The sequence below is a fragment of the Ranitomeya imitator genome, chromosome 3, assembly GCF_032444005.1.
Source record: "Ranitomeya imitator isolate aRanImi1 chromosome 3, aRanImi1.pri, whole genome shotgun sequence".
Classification (NCBI taxonomy): Eukaryota; Metazoa; Chordata; class Amphibia; order Anura; family Dendrobatidae; genus Ranitomeya; species Ranitomeya imitator.
The window spans coordinates 571994381-572014830 of record NC_091284.1 but is presented as its reverse complement, the minus strand read 5'-3'; the positions used below and the strand labels follow the sequence as shown (position 1 = coordinate 572014830).

Below are 20450 nucleotides of genomic sequence, written 5' to 3'. Positions count from 1 at the left end.
CCAGGGTAAATATCGGGTTACTAAGCGCGGCCCTGCGCTTAGTAATCCAATGTTTACCCTGGTTACCCGGGGACTTCGGCATCGTTGGTCGCTGGAGAGCTGTCTGTGTGACAGCTCTCCAGCGACCACACAACGACTTACCAACGATCACGGCCAGGTCGTATCGCTGGTCGTGATCGTTGGTAAATCGTTTAGTGTAACGGTACAGATGTTTCCTTGTTTACTGTTCGCTCTCGGTCACTTTTTGGATAGATTTTCTGAAGGTGAAAGAGCTAAACATGGAACCAGATAGTCATCATTTGTGAATGAAGGCATCCTGATCTTCACTCAGCCGAACCAATGGGCCAAAAACCTGTCAGCATACAGCAGCTATGAAACGTCTACAGACGAAATTAGGAGGCATTTTATTTTTAAGGAGCTACGTACCTCTTGGACAACCCCCTGTTAAATGCCCTAGTCACAAAACAAATAAATATTATAAATATTATACTCCTCTTCCGCTCCGGTGCCTTTTCAGCAACGTTGGCACTGGGTCACACTGCACTCACAGAACATTGCTATATAATTTAGTCGCTGCGACCATTGAATGGCTGCGGGGTTTACTATTTTAACAGAAGCCAATTACCAACGACTGATTAGCTGCAGCGCTCGCATGACATAATGTCTCGCAAGTGCAAGGAGACCCAGCGTGGGCATCGCTACAATGAAGCCAATGTGGGAGGGGAGTATAAGCTTTATTTCACTTAGGAGACTTGTGGACAACGTTTTTAAGCCAGTCTATCAAATTCTTCTAAAGCTATCTGATAATAGTGGTAAAGGTAACTATGTTATACCACTGTATGACCTAATCCTCATCCATGAGTCAGGCCTTAAATCAGTAACACAATCACTGAGATAACTGACAATACATCACACAATTATAATTAATAGCCATAAATATTCACGTAAATGCTGTATTTTCGTTCACGTCACCTGGTTTGGTCTTTATTTTTGTAGTCATTGTGTTAAAGTCAGATGTGTCAATCTCCCAGGCAAGAGGAAGATTCCCAAGATTGGTAGACAATGAGTCCAAATTTGTGTCTTCATTATAATCACGATCAGGCTCATTAGCCTGACGATCAAGGTAATTCAGGGTATTGTTCAAGGCAGGTTTATCTTGAGAACTTGAGCTACCCACTGAGCTTGGAGTTTTGCACAGAGAGGTCGCTTGGTTCAGGAACGCATAGTCTGAACAAACAGTGTAGAATTTTTCCCTTGTATGGGTCACTGGACATCCCCAAGGATAATTGCGTTCTCCCCCTGAACCCAGGTTTCCAGAATCCCCCACATGGAAGGACTTTACATTATCTTGTGAATGATCTCCCGGAGATTTCTCTTTAGACTTGTGCTCGTTGCTGGAGGTACCATTAGCTTCTCTGTCTGCCTCTACGTTAGGCATTGAATGAAAAGGCAAGATGGAGGTTAGCACAGGCTTCAGGTCAATAGATATTCCTTCACTGATTATTTTCTGATATGATTCATATGCTTCATACTGAATGGAAATCCTGTAAGGTATAACAATATATATAACATTTTTATTTCCAATAAACGCTTGTCATCTTAATCATAAAAATAAAATATAGCGGGTACAGATAACACTAGGGTTGAATAGGTAATGTAGGGAAAAGTGAAGGATATAAAGGGAGAAACTAAGGAATATGCAAGTATCGGATAAGACAAAATCAAATAAAAATAATAAAATAAAAACAAAATCATGATAGAAAGTATATTTAACTAAACTGAAACTAAAAATGGAATAATTTCTTAAAAATTATTAGAATTATTTCTATCCCTCCATGCTGCATGAAAGATCGAAATCCACAGAGTCCATGTCTTCTGTTATTCAGTCCGAAGCACTGGTCTAAATAAATCTATTTCCTTTATATTACATACCATGTATATGACATCCTCTAACATTGTGGAAACGTTCCAAAGATACTCCGTCTCTAGGAGCTGTTTGATCTGTTTTCAGGTAACTGGACGGTGGTTTGTTGCCCATGACTGGAATTCAGTGGTTTAATGCCTTATCATTGTGTATTATTTTCTCTAATTATTTCATGTTGCTTTTATCACTTTTTATATCATAATTATAATAAACGTGGCCAAAATATGTGAACTCTTTCATTCTAGTCCAGCAAAGTACCATGTTGCACATGTGGATGCCATGAAGAGTATTTATGGTAATGCCAGTAAATGATGGCGCAGGCTTCTGTGTAATCAGGCCCATGCCCACATAGAGTGATAAGTGACAACTTGGATTTTTGTGTAGTTTGCTCTGGACTTTAACAGGTATTTTTTGTATAAGACATTTACAGAGCTTCTGGACATTGGTACATATGGGATGGAATTTATGCAGATTTGGTAAATCTGCAGCAGATTAGTGTAGCAGACACTTGGATTTAACCAGGATAAATCTCATTAATACGCTGCACAAATTCCGCTCACGGAAACTGACCTCAAGTGCGAATTTTAATGGCTACATGTCAATTTCTGGTGGAGACTTCCACCTCAGATTTTACCCTTTTCAACAAAGAGGGGTGAAATCCACTAGAAATGGCATATGTATGTTATACATGTGGAATTTGCTGTGGTAACTTCTGGATGATGACATAACCGCAAAGGGAAATATTTATGTGATGTGTCATTAGGACTGAGCAAAAAGATTTGTGTTGCCATGGTCCAGTGTGGTCTTCCATGGCAGCCAGACCACATTGATCTCTGTGGCCAACATAGTCGGCCCGGTATACTGGGCGCCTCTTGCACTTCCTAAACCCTGCAAGATCATGTTGTCCATTGAGGTCTAGTAACTTGCTCTTTAAGCCTCACGAGTCGTCATGATGTTGCAGGGCTTAGCAAGGACAAGATGCTGGACCAAGACTTCTCTAGTCCGGCTTCAGCAGAGGACTGAATGCTGGACCAAGTCAGAGCAACTCTGCATCATACATACATGAAGGGGATCACATTAGAGATGTGGGATATTGGACAGCCATTATTTCCTGAGTAAAAGTGATCTGTCATGTGCCCACAATCCTGAACTAGCAGCATGTTGGACACAGTGTATGTTCACTGCGTCCAAAGCGCTGCCGTCTACTGAACGCAGGTATTTCCGCATGTGATCACTGAACCGTACGGATTTAGCGCGTTCAATACATTCTATTGATGTAATTTCAGAGAAATTACCACGGTCTGGAAAGACGCGCCGCATATCCGTCTCCGTGGATGATCCGTAGTCGTCTGTGGACGCATAGTGGAAATGGGATTTCTTGAAATTCCATCCACTATGCTGTAAAATCTGGCCGCTGCGGGATTGACGTTGCATAAATACGCACCATCAAACCTGCAGCAATTCCTGATCGTTGGCACATACCCTGAAGCACATAAGATCCATGTTGGTACTTTATCTTTCATAGTAGTGTAACTGAAAATTCAGATAAGAATAATCAAAACAGAATGTTGTGCCAAATCTACCAATATCTACCCCCTACCTGGCTGGAATAAGCTAAATTTACATATAGTACAGAGCAAAAGTTTGGACACACCTTCTCATTTAAAGATTTTTCTGTATTTTCATGACTATGAAAATTGTACATTCACACTGAAGGCATCAAAACTATGAATTAACACATGTGGAATTATATACTTAACAAAAAAGTGTGAAACAACTGAAAATATGTCTTATATTCTTGGTTCTTCAAAGTAGCTACCTTTTGCTTTGATGACTGCTTTGCACACTCTTGGCATTCTCTTTTTTTTGTTAAGTATATAATTCCACATGTGTTAATTCATAGTTTTGATGCCTTCAGTGTGAATATACAATTTTCATAGTCATGAAAATACAGAAAAATCTTTAAATGAGGTGTGTCCAAACTTTTGGTCTGTTCTGTAGGTATGAGTGGTTTCCATATATGCAGTATCTTATAGAAATTAGAACAGAAAATGTAATCGATATCTGTAAGGCTATGTTCACATGTTCAGGAGTAGCTGTGGATTTATGGTGTGGATTCTGCACCACCAATCTTAAAATCGAACACATGTTATGTCATTTTAAAATGTATTATTCTCAAAATATTATTCTTGTGCAGTTACACACAAGGCTTAAAGGGAACCTGTCACCCCCAAAATCGAAGGTGAGCTAAGCCCACCAGCATCACGGGCTTATCTACAGCATTCTGTAATGCTGTAGATAAGCCCCCGATGTATCCTGCAAGATGAGAAAGAGAGGTTAGATTATACTCACCCAGGGGCGGTCCCGGTACGATGGGCGTCGCGGTCCCGGACCGGACCGCGACGCCTATCGAACCACAGCGGGACCGCCCCTGGGTGAGTATAATCTAACCTCTCTTTCTCATCTTGCAGGATACATCGGGGGCTTATCTACAGCATTACAGAATGCTGTAGATAAGCCCGTGATGCTGGTGGGCTTAGCTCACCTTCGATTTTGGGGGTGACAGGATCCCTTTAAGATAAAAATGTATTTTTATAATAACAATGCTGTTTAAGGAAAATACAAAAACTGCAAAAAATATTTCTGACGGCCACAATGAAGAATAGGTCAATATCAAAATTAAAAAAATCACTGATTGTTGCAGCGGCACCAAGAGTCCATAAACTCTTTGAGCCTATGGACTGTGTTCACATACTCCGGCCACATTGCACGGCGGACCAGAACCTCGCTGAAAGCATATTCATTGCTATTTGCTGTCATCAGCATGGGGTCCGACAGCATCACAGGCGCTCACCGACCATGATTTGCCTGAAACGTGTGAACACAGCCCTGATGAAAAAGTGAACACTGTAGGGTAGGATAGTGCACATGTATGACCACTCTAAAATTCCGGGCAAGCCATAAGAGCACACTAATATAGGTGTAAAAGAAGTAAGACGAGCACAGTACATTTGCAGAACATCAAAGAGGAGGATGCATTAGGAATCCATGAAACATTGCTGGGCGTTACTTGTGCATTGCTGGCCACTGTGAATGTAACATAGCAGCCACATGCATCACAGACTGATTGTTCTATGTAATAGCCATGTCCTGAGGGCATATTCCGGCATCGCCACATTAATGGTGCAATTCTCCTGCAGCAAAATCTGGAAATATCACTGCCAATTTCATAACTCATTCATTTCACCCTGTGCATGGTCACGCATGATACATTCACATGTCGGTCAATTTACACTGTGGATGTTTTTTGCAGCGTGTGCATGAGATTTCTTAATATTTCATACACAATGATACAGTAAAACATGGCAGATCTCGGAGACAGAAAAACTGCTGTATTCTCTCTATGTGGGAAGTGTTTATCATGTTGCAGTTGTTACTTAAAAACAAAACACAAGAACCCGGAATCTGACCGCAGCCTATGAGTTTTTTTTTTGTATTTTAGAATTTACAATTATTTTATCAAGTTTAAAAAAAACAAAAACAAAAGAAAAACCACGTGAATCGCGTTAACTTACAGGTGATGAAATATATGTTTATCCTATGTTTATCTTATATGTGATGATCAAGTCTTTATCAAACACTGTCATGTCTGTAATGTCACGGCCCTGAGTTTGCTTTGTGCGGTTTATATAACACGTAACGATTAGATTATTATTATTTTTATAGGATGAACAATGAGATCCAATAGCATCAGGATCTGAATATTAAGGAAATAGCAGAAGATGGATGGAGGTCCCCGGCTGCGTCAGCAGCACCAAGACAACCTGGCCACAACAAAGCCCCAGCAGATGGCTGGTCCAGACACCATTGTGTGCAGCAGCACTGCAGCCCAGGACATGGCCACTTCGTGTCATCCTACATGGTTAACCCTTTCCTGCACCGACAGAAATGAATACATGAATCCCAGCCTCATACACCTTACCTCCCCTATGATTCCAGCAAAGTGAAGTCCTGAGAGATGTCAGATGGGATTGCAGAACAAGCCAGGCCTGCCCCTCTAATCCCCTGTCCTCTTATTTCAGTCCTCCCCACCCCAACAGCAATAACATAACCCTGGGCTATTCTACAGAAAATCATCGCCACCTACTGTAGGGAAGACCTCATCACTTAACCCCTTCACTGCCGCACTGGTACCCATTGTAATTAGATCCGATTAGCTAATGACTGTAGTTATCTCGGTCATTACCATCTCATTTGGGTTGCAGCTAGCTCCAGGCTAATGTACGATCACTAATGTAATGCTTGTTCATGTTCGCTTGTAGACGGTGCTTTATCACATTGGTCGCGATCCCTTTTTTTTTGATGCTCACAATGTGATCCTATTCACACGGATCAATGTAATAGGAAACCTATTCACCTAGCGGTCTACTCACACACGGTGAGAACAGGTGATCGCCATGATGACGTCGTTCCTGACCAGAATTGAACCAAATATATTAACACTGTCATATATGCAATATTACATGCACGAGCTTCAGAATTTTTCACGGTATGTCAGGCGTCTTCAGTTTACACATTAGCGCACAACGTAATTTCCTTTCTATTTAGTGTACATTAGAGCAAATCATACAATAATACGCAACTCAAGAACTAGCATGCAATTAGGGAGTTCTTTAACAATGTAAAAGATTTATTATACAATCCAGTCATGGGGTCAAATAGCGGGACATTCTGTATTAGAGGCAAAGAGGGTACAGGGACCAGTCCGGAAGCCAAAGCCTACTGCAGTAAGGTGCACCAAATTTATTAAAAGGAACAAGCTACTTAAAAAAGTGACACCAGCTAATAGCTGTTGATGATTTCTGCTACAATGTATGCTAGTTTTCTGATGAGCTTTACAGTAAACGTGTTGCTCTGCTGTTGGCCATGACTTCTTTTGATAAGCTCCTCTCATTTAAAATGGTATTGTGGAGGTGCAAAAGGATGACAATTTTTTCCCCAACTATGTTATGCACCAACTTTTACGACTTCTTGATGCTAAGAAACTAGTGTAGAGAGAATGATTAGCCCCCCACATCCCCAATGTGTTATGCTTAGTGTAGGACCCGAGAAGGAAGAGAATGTCAAAGAGCTAATTTCATTATCTGCTCCTATTAATCTGCATATTTAGATCACACATCCTAGAACCCGCCAGGCACATGAGATAGTTGCAGACAGCCATCTCTCCGGACTCCCCCATATAAATGAGTCCTTGGTCGAGCGTTCTTCTGTTTTCAGTGGGGAGAATGCCGTAGCCAGACAGCTCTGGCAGTTGCCCAATGCCCCTAAAACCAAAAGGATTAGTCATTGATTTCACCTGCCCGATGCTTCCCTCTTCCAGCTCAACTATTGCTTAGTGCACAGAATTAAAAATGGCCTGATGAGGATAAAAGTATCAATGATTATATGGGCCCAGGGGCGTACCTACAACAGGTGCAGGGGTTGCAATCGCACCCGGCCCCTGGATCCTAGGGGGCCCTAAAAGTCCCTTTGGCCTATAGAAAAAGACTATTGCTATTAAACATTAAAAATATTTGAGGCCCCATTGGAGCTTTCGCATCGGGGCTCATGAGTTTCAGGTTACGCCACTGTATGGGCCTGTTAGTTGGTGTGATCACGTAGGTTACCAGAGCCATGGAGGAGTTAGGATTTGTGGCCAAAATACGTGTGTAGAAATATACTAATATTATACTTATATGAAAATGGCCTAAGAAACAAAATATGTAGCAAATACAAAAATAGACGAGATAAGGAAAAGGGCAGATGAATGCACTGTCATTTAACTGAATTGTAACATTTTTGTATATACACTGTGTGCACATTTATTAGGCAAGTAATTGACCATATCATAAGTTTCATACATATATTCTAACTCAAAATGTATAAAATGTAATTCTTATTGGTGTGACGCAGATCAGGTGATGTGTATTTGTTTAATAAGGGAGGATTTTGCCTAAAGATGTCAACATCCGTTATCAAGGGGTGAAGAATTATTAGGCAACTTGTTTTCCTCAGGCCAAAAAAAAGAGATATAACTGACTCTGAAAAGTCAAAAATTGAGGGATGCAGCACTGAAATTCAGTCTGCTGAGCTGTGTACCTAATTCTATGTGTGAGTCTGCTGAGCCGTTTCTAATCCTATCCTGTGTGATACTGTCCACTGAGCCGTATATCTAATCCTATCACTGTCCACTGAGCTGTGTATCTAATCCTATCCTGTGTGATACTGTCTGCTGAGCCATGAATCTAATCCTATGTGTGATACAGTCTGCTGAGCCGTGTATCTAATCCTCTCCTGTGTGATACTGTCTGCTGAGCCGTGTATCTAATCCTATCACTGTCCACTGAGCTGTGTATCTAATCCTATGTGATAGTCTGCTGCGCCGTGTATCTAATCTCATGTGATACAGTCTGCTGAGCCGTGTATCTAATCCTATGAGTGATACAGTCTGCTGAGCCATGTATCTAATCCTATCCTGTGTGATACTGTCTGTTGAGCTGTGTATCTAATTCTGTCCTGTGTGATACTGACTGCTGAGCCGTGTATCTAATCCTGGGTGATACTGTCTGCTGAGCTTTGTATCTAATTCTGTCCTGTGTGATACTGTCTGCTTAGCCATGTATCTAATCCTATACTGTGTGCTGAGCCATGTATCTATTCCTCTCCTGTGTGTTATTGTCTGCTGAGCCGTTGTTAGGGGTCGAGTTCCCGCTGCTGCACAGGGGGAATCTCGAACCACCTCCGCTGCGGTCTCCCATTCTCCTCCAGCCGCAGTGGAGTCTGCTCAGCAGAGACGTGTCTGGCTCAAGCTGATACTGTGCGCTTGGTTACTGCTGCCTTTCCAGGCTCTGCCTTTGTAGCCAGCACTGATCAGTGGCGAGCAGACGTTCCAGAGACTATGTCCTGCTTTCCCCCTACTGAGCATGCCCACGGGTCGACCTCTCATTGGAGGTCAAGGGTCACATGCTCAGGTCCTGTAGTGGCTCCTATTTGATCACTAGGGAGGTCCTGGAGAGCTACAGCTATAAAAGGTTTGCATGGCTGCACAGGCGCGCGTACGTATATATACAGTGGGGCAAAAAAGTATTTAGTCAGTCAGCAATAGTGCAAGTTCCACCACTTAAAAAGATGAGAGGCGTCTGTAATTTACATCATAGGTAGACCTCAACTATGGGAGACAAACTGAGAAAAAAAAATCCAGAAAATCACATTGTCTGTTTTTTTAACAATTTATTTGCATATTATGGTGGAAAATAAGTATTTGGTCAGAAACAAAATTTCATCTCAATACTTTGTAATATATCCTTTGTTGGCAATGACAGAGGTCAAACGTTTTCTGTAAGTCTTCACAAGGTTGCCACACACTGTTGTTGGTATGTTGGCCCATTCCGCCATGCAGATCTCCTCTAGAGCAGTGATGTTTTTGGCTTTTCGCTTGGCAACACGGACTTTCAACTCCCTCCAAAGGTTTTCTATAGGGTTGAGATCTGGAGACTGGCTAGGCCACTCCAGGACCTTGAAATGCTTCTTACGAAGCCACTCCTTCGTTGCCCTGGCGGTGTGCTTTGGATCATTGTCATGTTGAAAGACCCAGCCACGTTTCATCTTCAATGCCCTTGCTGATGGAAGGAGGTTTGCACTCAAAATCTCACGATACATGGCCCCATTCATTCTTTCATGTACCCAGATCAGTCGTCCTGGCCCCTTTGCAGAGAAACAGCCCCAAAGCATGATGTTTCCACCACCATGCTTTACAGTAGGTATGGTGTTTGATGGATGCAACTCAGTATTCTTTTTCCTCCAAACACGACAAGTTGTGTTTCTACCAAACAGTTCCAGTTTGGTTTCATCAGACCATAGGACATTCTCCCAAAACTCCTCTGGATCATCCAAATGCTCTCTAGCAAACTTCAGACGGGCCCGGACATGTACTGGCTTAAGCAGTGGGACACGTCTGGCACTGCAGGATCTGAGTCCATGGTGGCGTAGTGTGTTACTTATGGTAGGCCTTGTTACATTGGTCCCAGCTCTCTGCAGTTCATTCACTAGGTCCCCCCGCGTGGTTCTGGGATTTTTGCTCACCGTTCTTGTGATCATTCTGACCCCACGGGGTGGGATTTTGCGTGGAGCCCCAGATCGAGGGAGATTATCAGTGGTCTTGTATGTCTTCCATTTTCTAATTATTGCTCCCACTGTTGATTTCTTCACTCCAAGCAGGTTGGCTATTGCAGATTCAGTCTTCCCAGGCTGGTGCAGGGCTACAATTTTGTTTCTGGTGTCCTTTGACAGCTCTTTGGTCTTCACCATAGTGGAGTTTGGAGTCAGACTGTTTGAGGGTGTGCACAGGTGTCTTTTTATACTGATAACAAGTTTAAACAGGTGCCATTACTACAGGTAATGAGTGGAGGAAAGAGGAGACTCTTAAAGAAGAAGTTACAGGTCTGTGAGAACCAGAAATCTTGATTGTTTGTTTCTGACCAAATACTTATTTTCCACCATAATATGCAAATAAATTGTTAAAAAAAAACAGACAATGTGATTTTCTGGATTTTTTTTTCTCAGTTTGTCTCCCATAGTTGAGGTCTACCTATGATGTAAATTACAGACGCCTCTCATCTTTTTAAGTGGTGGAACTTGCACTATTGCTGACTGACTAAATACTTTTTTGCCCCACTGTATATATATACCTGTCTGTTCTGATGAAAGCTCCGAATCATACCCATTCCTAGTGTTGATGGATGTTCGCGAAAGTTGGAGCTGTCTAGCGCCAATTATTGCCATCCAGCACAAGGCACGATCTTATAGCGTCTGTTAGCATCGTTAGCCAGTGAGGCACCGTGCGCGACTAGTGCGCTTTCCAGTATCTAGTTAGGGCGGTTATATCTATTTAAGTTTAGTTTACTCCTGACACCACTGTAGCGGTGTCGAGCGCAAGAGGTCTAGAGAGACTCTGACCCTGAGTCTTGGGACAGAGTTCTGTGACTCTTTGCTTGCGCTCTCTGTGCGGTATCGTGGCCCTGTGACCCAACAGGGTTCGCTTCCTTCATACCGGGTGAAGCTAACCCGTGTGTCTTCTCTTAATACCGCCATATAGTCCGTCATTACCGAGCAGCAGGTGTCTTTTCTGCATGGTGGACCCCGGACTGCGAACGCATCTTATATTGCCTCTTATTTATATTTGATGCGTTCCGCCAGTCCTAACAGCTGTGTACCTAATCCTGTCCTGTGTGATACTGTCTGCTGAGCCGTGTATCTAATCCTATTCTGTTACTGTTTGCTGAGCAGTGTATCTAATCCTGTCTTGTGCGATGCAGTCTGCTGAGCCGTGTATCTAATCCTATCCTGTGTGATACTGTCTGCTGAGTCGTGTATCTAATCCTATCCTGTGTGATACTGTCTGCTGAGCCGTGTATCTAATCCTATCCTGTGTGATAGTCTGCTGAGCTGTGTATCAAATTCTAATCCGCTGAGCTGTGTATCTAATCCTATCCTGTGTGATACTGTTTGCTGAGCCGTGTATCTAATTCTGTCCTGTGCGATAGTCTGCTGAGCCGTGTATCTAATCCTATCCTGTGCGATACAGTCTGCTGAGCAGTGTATCTAATCCTATCCTGTGCGATACAGGCTGCTAAGCTGTGCATCCAGTGGCGTAACTTGAAACTCATGGGCCCCATGCAAAAGCTCCAACGAGGCCCCCAAATATGTTAAATCTTTAATAGCAATAGTCTTTTTCTATAGACCAAAGGGACTCTTAGGGCCCCCTAGGATCCAGTGCAATTGCAACCCCTGTACCTGTTGCAGTTACGCCCATGCGCGCATCTAATCCTATACTGTGTGCTGAGCCGTGTATCTAATCCCATCCTGTGTGATACAGACTGCTGAGCTGTGTATCTAATCCTATACTGTGTGATAGTCTGCTGAGCTGTGTATCTAATCCTATACTGTGTGATAGTCTGCTGGGTATCTAATCCTATACTGTGTGATAGTCTGCTGAGCTGTGTATCTAGTCCTATCCTGTGTGATACAGTCTGCTGAGCCGTGTATCTAATCCTATCCTGTGTTATACTGACTGCAGAACCATGTGTCTAATCCTATTTTGTGTGATAATCTGCTAAACCGTGTATCCAATCCTATCCTGTGTGATACTGGGCTCCCCCTGTAGTCTGGGGCAGAGGGTTATCTGTGTCAGTAATAAATTATGTTATTTCCAGCTTTACAGAAGAACGATATCACCATAGAAATGATAAGAATAATAGGCCTCAGTTACCACCACTGTCTACAAGGAAAACTGTTGCTCATAGCAACCAATCACAGCTCAGCTTCTTGAAAGATGCTTAGTGATTGGTTGGTGATACACACACACACACACACTGCAAAAGAATAGGAAATCAGGAAGGGGGCAAAGACTTTTTCACACAACTGTATGTTGTCTCTTTCCATCCATGCTACCGGATAAAGGCGGTTGTGAATAGCCAGGTAAACTGACCAAATGCTACTTTATCCCCTTCCCGACCTTTGACGCCACGTAGGCGTCATGAAAGTCGGTGCCAATCCGACCCATGACGCCTATGTGGCGTCATGGAAAGATCGCGTCCCTGCAGATCGGGTGAAAGGGTTAACTCCCATTTCACCCGATCTGCAGGGACAGGGGGAGTGGTAGTACAGCCCCCGTGGCTACGGTCACTCTGATTGGCTGTTAAAAGTGAAACTGCCAATCAGAGCGATTTGTAATATTTTACCTATTATAACTGGTGAAATATTACAATCCAGCCATGGCCGATGCTGCAATATCATCGGCCATGGCTGGAAATACTAATGTGCCGACCCAAGCCACCGATCAGTCCTGCACACTGCCCCGCTCCCCCGTGCTCTTGTCCGCTCCCCCTGTGCTCCAATCCCACCCCCCCGTGCTCTTGTCCGCTCCCCAGTGATCTAATCCCACCCCCGTGCTCCGATCCAACCCCCCGTGCTCCGATCCAACCCCCCTGCACTCTGATCCACCACCCGTGCTCCGTTCCACCCCCGTGCTCCGATCCACCCCCCGTGCTCCGATCCACCCCCCGTGCTCCGATCCACCCCCCGCGCTCCGACCCCCCCCCCCGTGCTCCCCCCACTCCATCATACTTACCGATCCTGCCGGGGTCCGTCCGTCTTCTCCATAGGCGCCGCCATCTTCCAAAATGGCGGGCGCATGCGCAGTGCGCCCGCCGAATCTGCCGGCCGGCAGATTCGTTCCAAAGTGCATTTTGATCACTGAGATATAACCTATCACAGTGATCAAAATAAAAAAAATAGTAAATGACACCCTCCCTGTCAACCCATAGATAGGGACAATAATAAAATTAAGAATTTTTTTTTTCCACTAAGGTTGGGGTTAGAACTGGGGTTAGGGTTAGGGTTTCGATATGTGCACACGTATTCTGGTCCTCTGCGGATTTTTCCGCTGCGGATTTGATAAATCCGCAGTGCTAAACCGCTGCGGATTTATGGCGGATTTACCGCGGTTTTTCTGCGCATTTCACTGCAGTTTTACAACTGCGGTTTTCTATTGGAGCAGTTGTAAAACCGCTGCGGAATCCGCAGAAAGTGACATGCTGTGGAATGTAAACCGCTGCGTTTCCGTGCAGTTTTTCTGCAGCATGTGTACAGCGATTTTTGTTTCCCATAGGTTTGCATTGAACTGTAAACTCATGGGAAACTGCTGCGGATCCGCAGCGTTTTCCGCAGCGTGTGCACATACCTTTAGAATTAGGCCATGTGCACACGGTGCGGATTTGGCTGCGGATCCGCAGCGGATTGGCCGCTGCGGATTCGCAGCAGTGTTCCATCACGTTTACAGTACCATGTAAACCTATGGAAAACCAAATCCGCTGTGCCCATGGTGCAGAAAATACCGCGCGGAAACGCTGCGTTGTATTTTCCGCAGCATGTCAATTCTTTGTGCGGATTCCGCAGCGTTTTACATCTGTTCCTCAATAGGAACCCACAGGTGAAATCCGCACAAAAAACACTGGAAATCTGCGGTAAATCCGCAGGTAAAACGCAGTGCCTTTTAACCGCGGATTTTTCAAAAATGGTGCGGAAAAATCTCACACGAATCCGCAACGTGGGCACATAGCCTTAGAGTTAGGGTTGGAATTAGGGTTGTGGTTAGGGGTGTGTTGGGGTTAGGGTTGTGGTTAGGGTTGTGTTGGGGTTAGGGTTGTGATTAGGGTTATGGCTACAGTTGGGATTAGGGTTAGGGGTGTGTTGGGGTTAGTGTTGGAGTTAGAATTGAGGGGTTTCCACTGTTTAGGCACATCAGGAGTCTCCAAACGCAACATGGCGCCACCATTGATTCCAGCCAATCTTGTATTCAAAAAGTCAAATGGTGCTCCCTCACTTCCGAGCCCCGATGTGCGCCCAAACAGTGGTTTACCCCCACATATGGGGTATCAATGTACTCAGGACAAACTGTGCAACAATTACTGGGGTCCAATTTCTCCTGTTACCCTTGTGAAAATAAAAAATTGCTTGCTAAAACATCATTTTTGAGGAAAGAAAAATGATTTTTTATTTTCACGGCTCTGCGTTGTAAACGTCTGTGAAGCACTTGGGGGTTCAAAGTTCTCACCACATATCTAGATAAGTTCCTTGGGGGGTCTAGTTTCAAAAATGGGGTCACTTGTGGGGGGTTTCTACTGTTTAGGCACACCAGGGGCTCTGCAAACGCAACTTGATGCCCGCAGAGCATTCCATCAAAGTCTGCATTTCAAAAGTCACTACTTCCATTCTGAGCCCCGACGTGTGCCCAAACAGTGGTTTACCCCCACACATGGGGTATCAGCGTACTCAGGAGAAACTGGACAACAACTTTTGCAGTCCAATTTCTCCTGTAACCATTGGGAAAATAAAAAATTCTGGGCTAAAAAATTATTTTTGAGGAAAGAAAATGTATTTATTATTTTCACGGCTCTGCGTTATAAACTTCTGTGAAGCACTTGGGGGTTCAAAGTGCTCACCACATATCTAGATAAGTTCCTTTCAGGGTCTAGTTTCCAAAATGGGGTCACTTGTGGGGGGTTTCTACTGTTTAGCCACATCAGGGTCTCTGCAAACGCAACGTGACGCCCGCAGACCATTCTGTTGTGAATTCTGTGGCTGAGTTCACTTCTGTGGTCACAAGTGGTATTGCAGTCTCTGGGCTTCCTCCCTCAGGTGTTTTGGTGAGCTCGTTGGCTGCCTTGCTATTTAGCTCCACCTGAGTCTGTCTTCCTTGCTCCTTGTCAATGTTCCAGTGTTGGATCTGAGCTACTGCATCTTTCCTTGGGCCTGCTGCTCTGCTAGATAAGTGCTTCTAGTTTGTTTTCTGTTTTTTCTGTCCAGCTTGTTATTATCTTTTGCTGGAAGCTCTGAGAAGCAAAGGGGTGCACCGCCGTGCTGTTAGTTCGGCACGGTGGGTCTTTTTGCCCCTTTGCGTGGTTTTCGTTTTAGGGTTTTTTGTAGACTGCATAGTTCTCTTTGCTATCCTCGCTCTGTCTAGAATATCGGGCCTCACTTTGCTGAATCTATTTCATTCCTACGTTTGTCTTTTCATCTTGCTAACAGTCATTATATGTGGGGGGCTGCCTATTCCTTTGGGGTATTTCTCTGAGGTAAGTCAGGCTTGTATTTCTATCTTCAGGCTAGTCAGCTCCTCAGGCAGTGCCGAGTTGCATAGGTAGTGGATAGGCGCAATCCACTGCTGCTTCCAGTTGTGTGAGGATAGATCAGGTACTGCAGTCTACAGAGATTCCACGTCTCAGAGCTCGTCCTATTGTTTTGGGTTATTGCCAGATCTCTGTATGTGCGCTGATTACTGCACGCTGTGTTGCCTGATTGCCAGCCATAACAGTACAAGGAGCCATTCAATGATTTCCAATAGAGGGAAAAAAGAAATCCTGACATCATTTTTTTTTCTTAGCTCTGTCTTCAGTCTTTTTTTCCCCCTAGACATTAGAGTGCTTCAGGACACAGCTGTGGACATGGATATTCAGGCTCTGTGCTCCTCAATGGATAATCTCGTTGTAAATGTACAAAAGATTCAAGATACTATTGATCAGAAATCGATGCTAGAACCAAGAATTCCGATTCCTGATTTGTTTTTTGGTGACAGAACGAAGTTCCTGAGCTTCAGAAATAATTGTAAGCTATTTTTGGCCTTGAAACCTCATTCTTCTGGTAATCCTATTCAACAGGTTTTGATTATTATTTCTTTTTTGCGCGGCGACCCACAGGACTGGGCGTTTTCTCTTGCACCAGGAGATTCTGCATTGAGTAATGTTGATGCATTTTTCCAGGCGCTGGGATTGCTTTACGATGAGCCTAATTCAGTGGATCAAGCTGAGAAAAATCTGCTGGCTTTATGCCAGGGTCAGGATGATGTAGAAGTATATTGTCAGAAATTTAGAAAATGGTCAGTACTCACTCTGTGGAATGAATCTGCACTAGCGGCTTTGTTCAGAAAGGGTCTCTCTGAAGCTCTTAAGGATGTAATGGTGGGATTTCCTATGCCTGCTGGTTTGAATGAGTCTATGTCCTTGGCCATTCAGATCGGTCGTCGCTTGCGCGAGCGTAAATCTGTGCACCATCTGGCGGTATTGTCTGAGAGTAAACCTGAGCCTATGCAGTGCGACAGGACTATGACTAAAGTAGAACGGCACGAACACAGACGTCTGAACAGACTGTGTTTCTATTGTGGTGATTCTACTCATGCTATTTCTAATTGTCCTAAACGCACTAGGCGGTTCGATAGCTCTGCCGTTATTGGTACTGTACAGTCCAAATTCCTTTTGTCCATTACCTTAATGTGCTCTTTGTCATCATATTCTGTCATGGCGTTTGTGGATTCAGGCGCTGCCCTGAATCTGATGGATTTGGATTATGCTAAACGTTGTGGATTTTTCTTGGAGCCTTTGCGGTGTCCTATTCCGTTGAGAGGAATTGATGCTACACCTCTGGCCAAGAATAAGCCTCAGTACTGGGCCCAGCTGACCATGTGCATGGCTCCTGCACATCAGGAAGTTATTCGCTTTTTGGTACTGCATAATTTGCATGATGTGGTCGTGTTGGGGTTGCCATGGCTACATACCCATAATCCAGTATTGGATTGGAACTCTATGTCGGTAACCAGCTGGGGTTGTCAGGGAGTACATGGTGATGTTCCATTTTTGTCTATTTCGTCATCCATTCCTTCTGACATCCCAGAGTTCTTGTCGGACTTTCAGGATGTATTTGAAGAGTCCAAGTCTGATGCCCTACCTCCGCATAGGAATTGTGATTGTGCTATCGATTTGATTCCTGGTAGTAAATTCCCTAAGGGTCGTTTATTTAATTTGTCCGTACCTGAACACACCGCTATGCGCAGTTATGTGAAGGAGTCCCTGGAGAAGGGACATATTCGCCCATCGTCGTCACCATTGGGAGCAGGGTTCTTTTTTGTAGCCAAGAAGGATGGTTCGCTAAGACCGTGTATTGATTACCGCCTTCTTAATAAGATCACTGTTAAGTTTCAGTATCCCTTGCCATTGATTTCTGACTTGTTTGCTCGGATTAAGGGGGCTAGTTGGTTTACTAAGATTGATCTTCGTGGTGCGTATAATCTGGTGAGAATCAGGCAGGGAGATGAATGGAAAACGGCATTTAATACGCCCGAGGGTCATTTTGAGTATCTGGTGATGCCGTTCGGACTTGCCAATGCTCCATCTGTTTTTCAGTCTTTTATGCATGACATTTTCCGTGAGTATCTGGATAAATTCTTGATTGTTTACTTGGATGACATTTTGATCTTCTCAGATGATTGGGAGTCTCATGTGAAGCAAGTCAGAATGGTTTTCCAGGTACTGCGTGCTAATTCCTTGTTCGTGAAGGGATCAGAGTGTCTCTTCGGTGTGCAGAAAGTTTCATTTTTGGGGTTCATCTTTTCCCCTTCTACTATCGAGATGGATCCGGTTAAGGTTCAGGCCATCCAGGATTGGACTCAGCCGACATCTCTAAAAAGTTTGCAGAAATTCCTGGGCTTTGCTAATTTTTATCGTCGCTTCATCTGTAATTTTTCTAGCATTGCCAGACCATTGACCGATTTGACCAAGAAGGGTGCTGATTTGGTTAATTGGTCTTCTGCTGCCGTGGAAGCTTTTCAGGAGTTGAAGCGTCGTTTTTGCTGTGCCCCTGTGTTGTGTCAACCTGATGTTTCTCTTCCGTTCCAGGTCGAGGTTGATGCTTCTGAGATTGGTGCAGGGGCGGTTTTGTCACAGAGAGGTTCTGGTTGCTCAGTGTTCAAACCATGTGCTTTCTTTTCCAGGAAATTTTCTGCTGCTGAGCGTAATTATGATGTGGGCAACCGAGAGTTGCTGGCCATGAAGTGGGCATTCGAGGAGTGGCGTCATTGGCTTGAGGGTGCTAAGCATCGCGTGGTGGTTTTGACTGATCATAAGAACCTTACTTATCTTGAGTCTGCCAAGCGCTTGAATCCTAGACAGGCCCGTTGGTCGTTGTTTTTTGCTCGTTTTGATTTTGTGATTTCATACCTTCCGGGCTCTAAAAATGTGAAGGCGGATGCTCTGTCTAGGAGTTTTGTGCCCGACTCTCCGGGGTTATCTGAGCCGGCGAGTATCCTCAAGGAAGGAGTCATTGTGTCTGCCATCTCCCCTGATTTGCGGAGAGTGTTGCAGAAATTTCAGGCTAATAAACCTGATCGTTGTCCGGCCGAGAAACTGTTCGTCCCTGATAGGTGGACTAGTAAAGTTATCTCTGAACTTCATTGTTCGGTGCTGGCCGGTCATCCAGGAATCTTTGGTACCAGGGAGTTGGTTGCTAGATCCTTCTGGTGGCCATCTCTGTCATGGGATGTGCGTGCTTTTGTGCAGTCCTGTGGAATTTGTGCTAGGGCTAAGCCCTGCTGTTCACGTGCTAGTGGGTTGCTTTTGCCCTTGCCGGTCCCGAAGAGGCCTTGGACACATATTTCGATGGATTTCATTTCTGACCTTCCCGTTTCTCAAAAGATGTCTGTCATTTGGGTGGTCTGTGATCGCTTTTCTAAAATGGTCCATCTGGTGCCCTTGGTTAAATTGCCTTCCTCCTCTGATTTGGTGCCTTTGTTCTTCCAGCATGTGGTTCGTTTACATGGCATTCCTGAGAATATTGTTTCTGACAGAGGTTCCCAGTTTGTCTCGAGGTTCTGGCGAGCCTTTTGTGGTAGGATGGGCATTGACCTATCTTTTTCCTCGGCCTTCCATCCTCAGACTAATGGCCAGACCGAACGAACCAATCAGACCTTGGAAACATATCTGAGATGTTTTGTTTCCGCTGACCAGGATGATTGGGTGTCATTTTTGCCGTTGGCTGAGTTCGCCCTTAATAATCGGGCCAGCTCGGCTACCTTGGTCTCTCCATTTTTCTGCAATTCTGGGTTCCATCCTCGTTTCTCTTCAGGACAGGTTGAGTCTTCGGACTGTCCTGGTGTGGATAATGTGGTGGACAGGTTGCAGCAGATCTGGACTCAGGTAGTGGACAATTTGACCTTGTCCCAGGAGAAGGCTCAGCTTTTCGCTAATCGCAGACGCCGTGTGGGACCCCGACTTCGTGTTGGGGATCTGGTTTGGTTATCTTCTCGTCATATACCTATGAAGGTTTCCTCTCCTAAATTTAAACCTCGTTTTATTGGTCCGTATAGGATTTCTGAGATTCTCAATCCGGTGTCTTTTCGTCTGACCCTCCCAGACTCCTTTTCCATACATAATGTATTCCATAGGTCGTTGTTGAGGAGATACGTGGCACCTATGGTTCCATCTGTGGAGCCTCCTGCCCCTGTTTTGGTGGAGGGGGAATTGGAGTATATTGTGGAGAAGATTTTTGATTCTCGCGTCTCTAGACGGAAACTCCAGTATCTGGTCAAATGGAAGGGTTATGCTCAGGAAGATAATTCCTGGGTTTTTGCCTCTGATGTCCATGCCCCAGATCTTGTTCGTGCCTTTCATGTGGCTCATCCTGGTCGGCCTGGGGGTTCTGGTGAGGGTTCGGTGACCCCTCCTCAAGGGGGGGGTACTGTTGTGAATTCTGTGGCTGAGTTCACTTCTGTGGTCACAAGTGGTATTGCAGTCTCTGGGCTTCCTCCCTCAGGTGTTTTGGTGAGCTCGTTGGCTGCCTTGCTATTTAGCTCCACCTGAGTCTGTCTTCCTTGCTCCTTGTCAATGTTCCAGTGTTGGATCTGAGCTACTGCATCTTTCCTTGGGCCTGCTGCTCTGCTAGATAAGTGCTTCTAGTTTGTTTTCTGTTTTTTCTGTCCAGCTTGTTATTATCTTTTGCTGGAAGCTCTGAGAAGCAAAGGGGTGCACCGCCGTGCTGTTAGTTCGGCACGGTGGGTCTTTTTGCCCCTTTGCGTGGTTTTCGTTTTAGGGTTTTTTGTAGACTGCATAGTTCTCTTTGCTATCCTCGCTCTGTCTAGAATATCGGGCCTCACTTTGCTGAA

The 20450-nt window shown here is 44.6% G+C and overlaps 1 protein-coding gene across 1 annotated transcript in view; it reads right to left on the bottom strand.

Moving 5' to 3' along the window:
- The window catches only part of BIVM (basic, immunoglobulin-like variable motif containing), a 45403-nt gene extending 39378 nt beyond the window's left edge, over window positions 1-6025 (bottom strand). Inside the window, exons 1-2 of the mRNA XM_069757961.1 lie at window positions 5907-6025; window positions 973-1544 (exon numbers count right to left, since the gene is read on the bottom strand). Coding sequence (XP_069614062.1) covers window positions 973-1438 — 466 coding nt within the window. The 5' untranslated portion in view covers window positions 1439-1544; window positions 5907-6025. The remainder of the gene's footprint in view (window positions 1-972; window positions 1545-5906) is intronic.
- Window positions 6026-20450: the final 14425 nt, after the last annotated feature.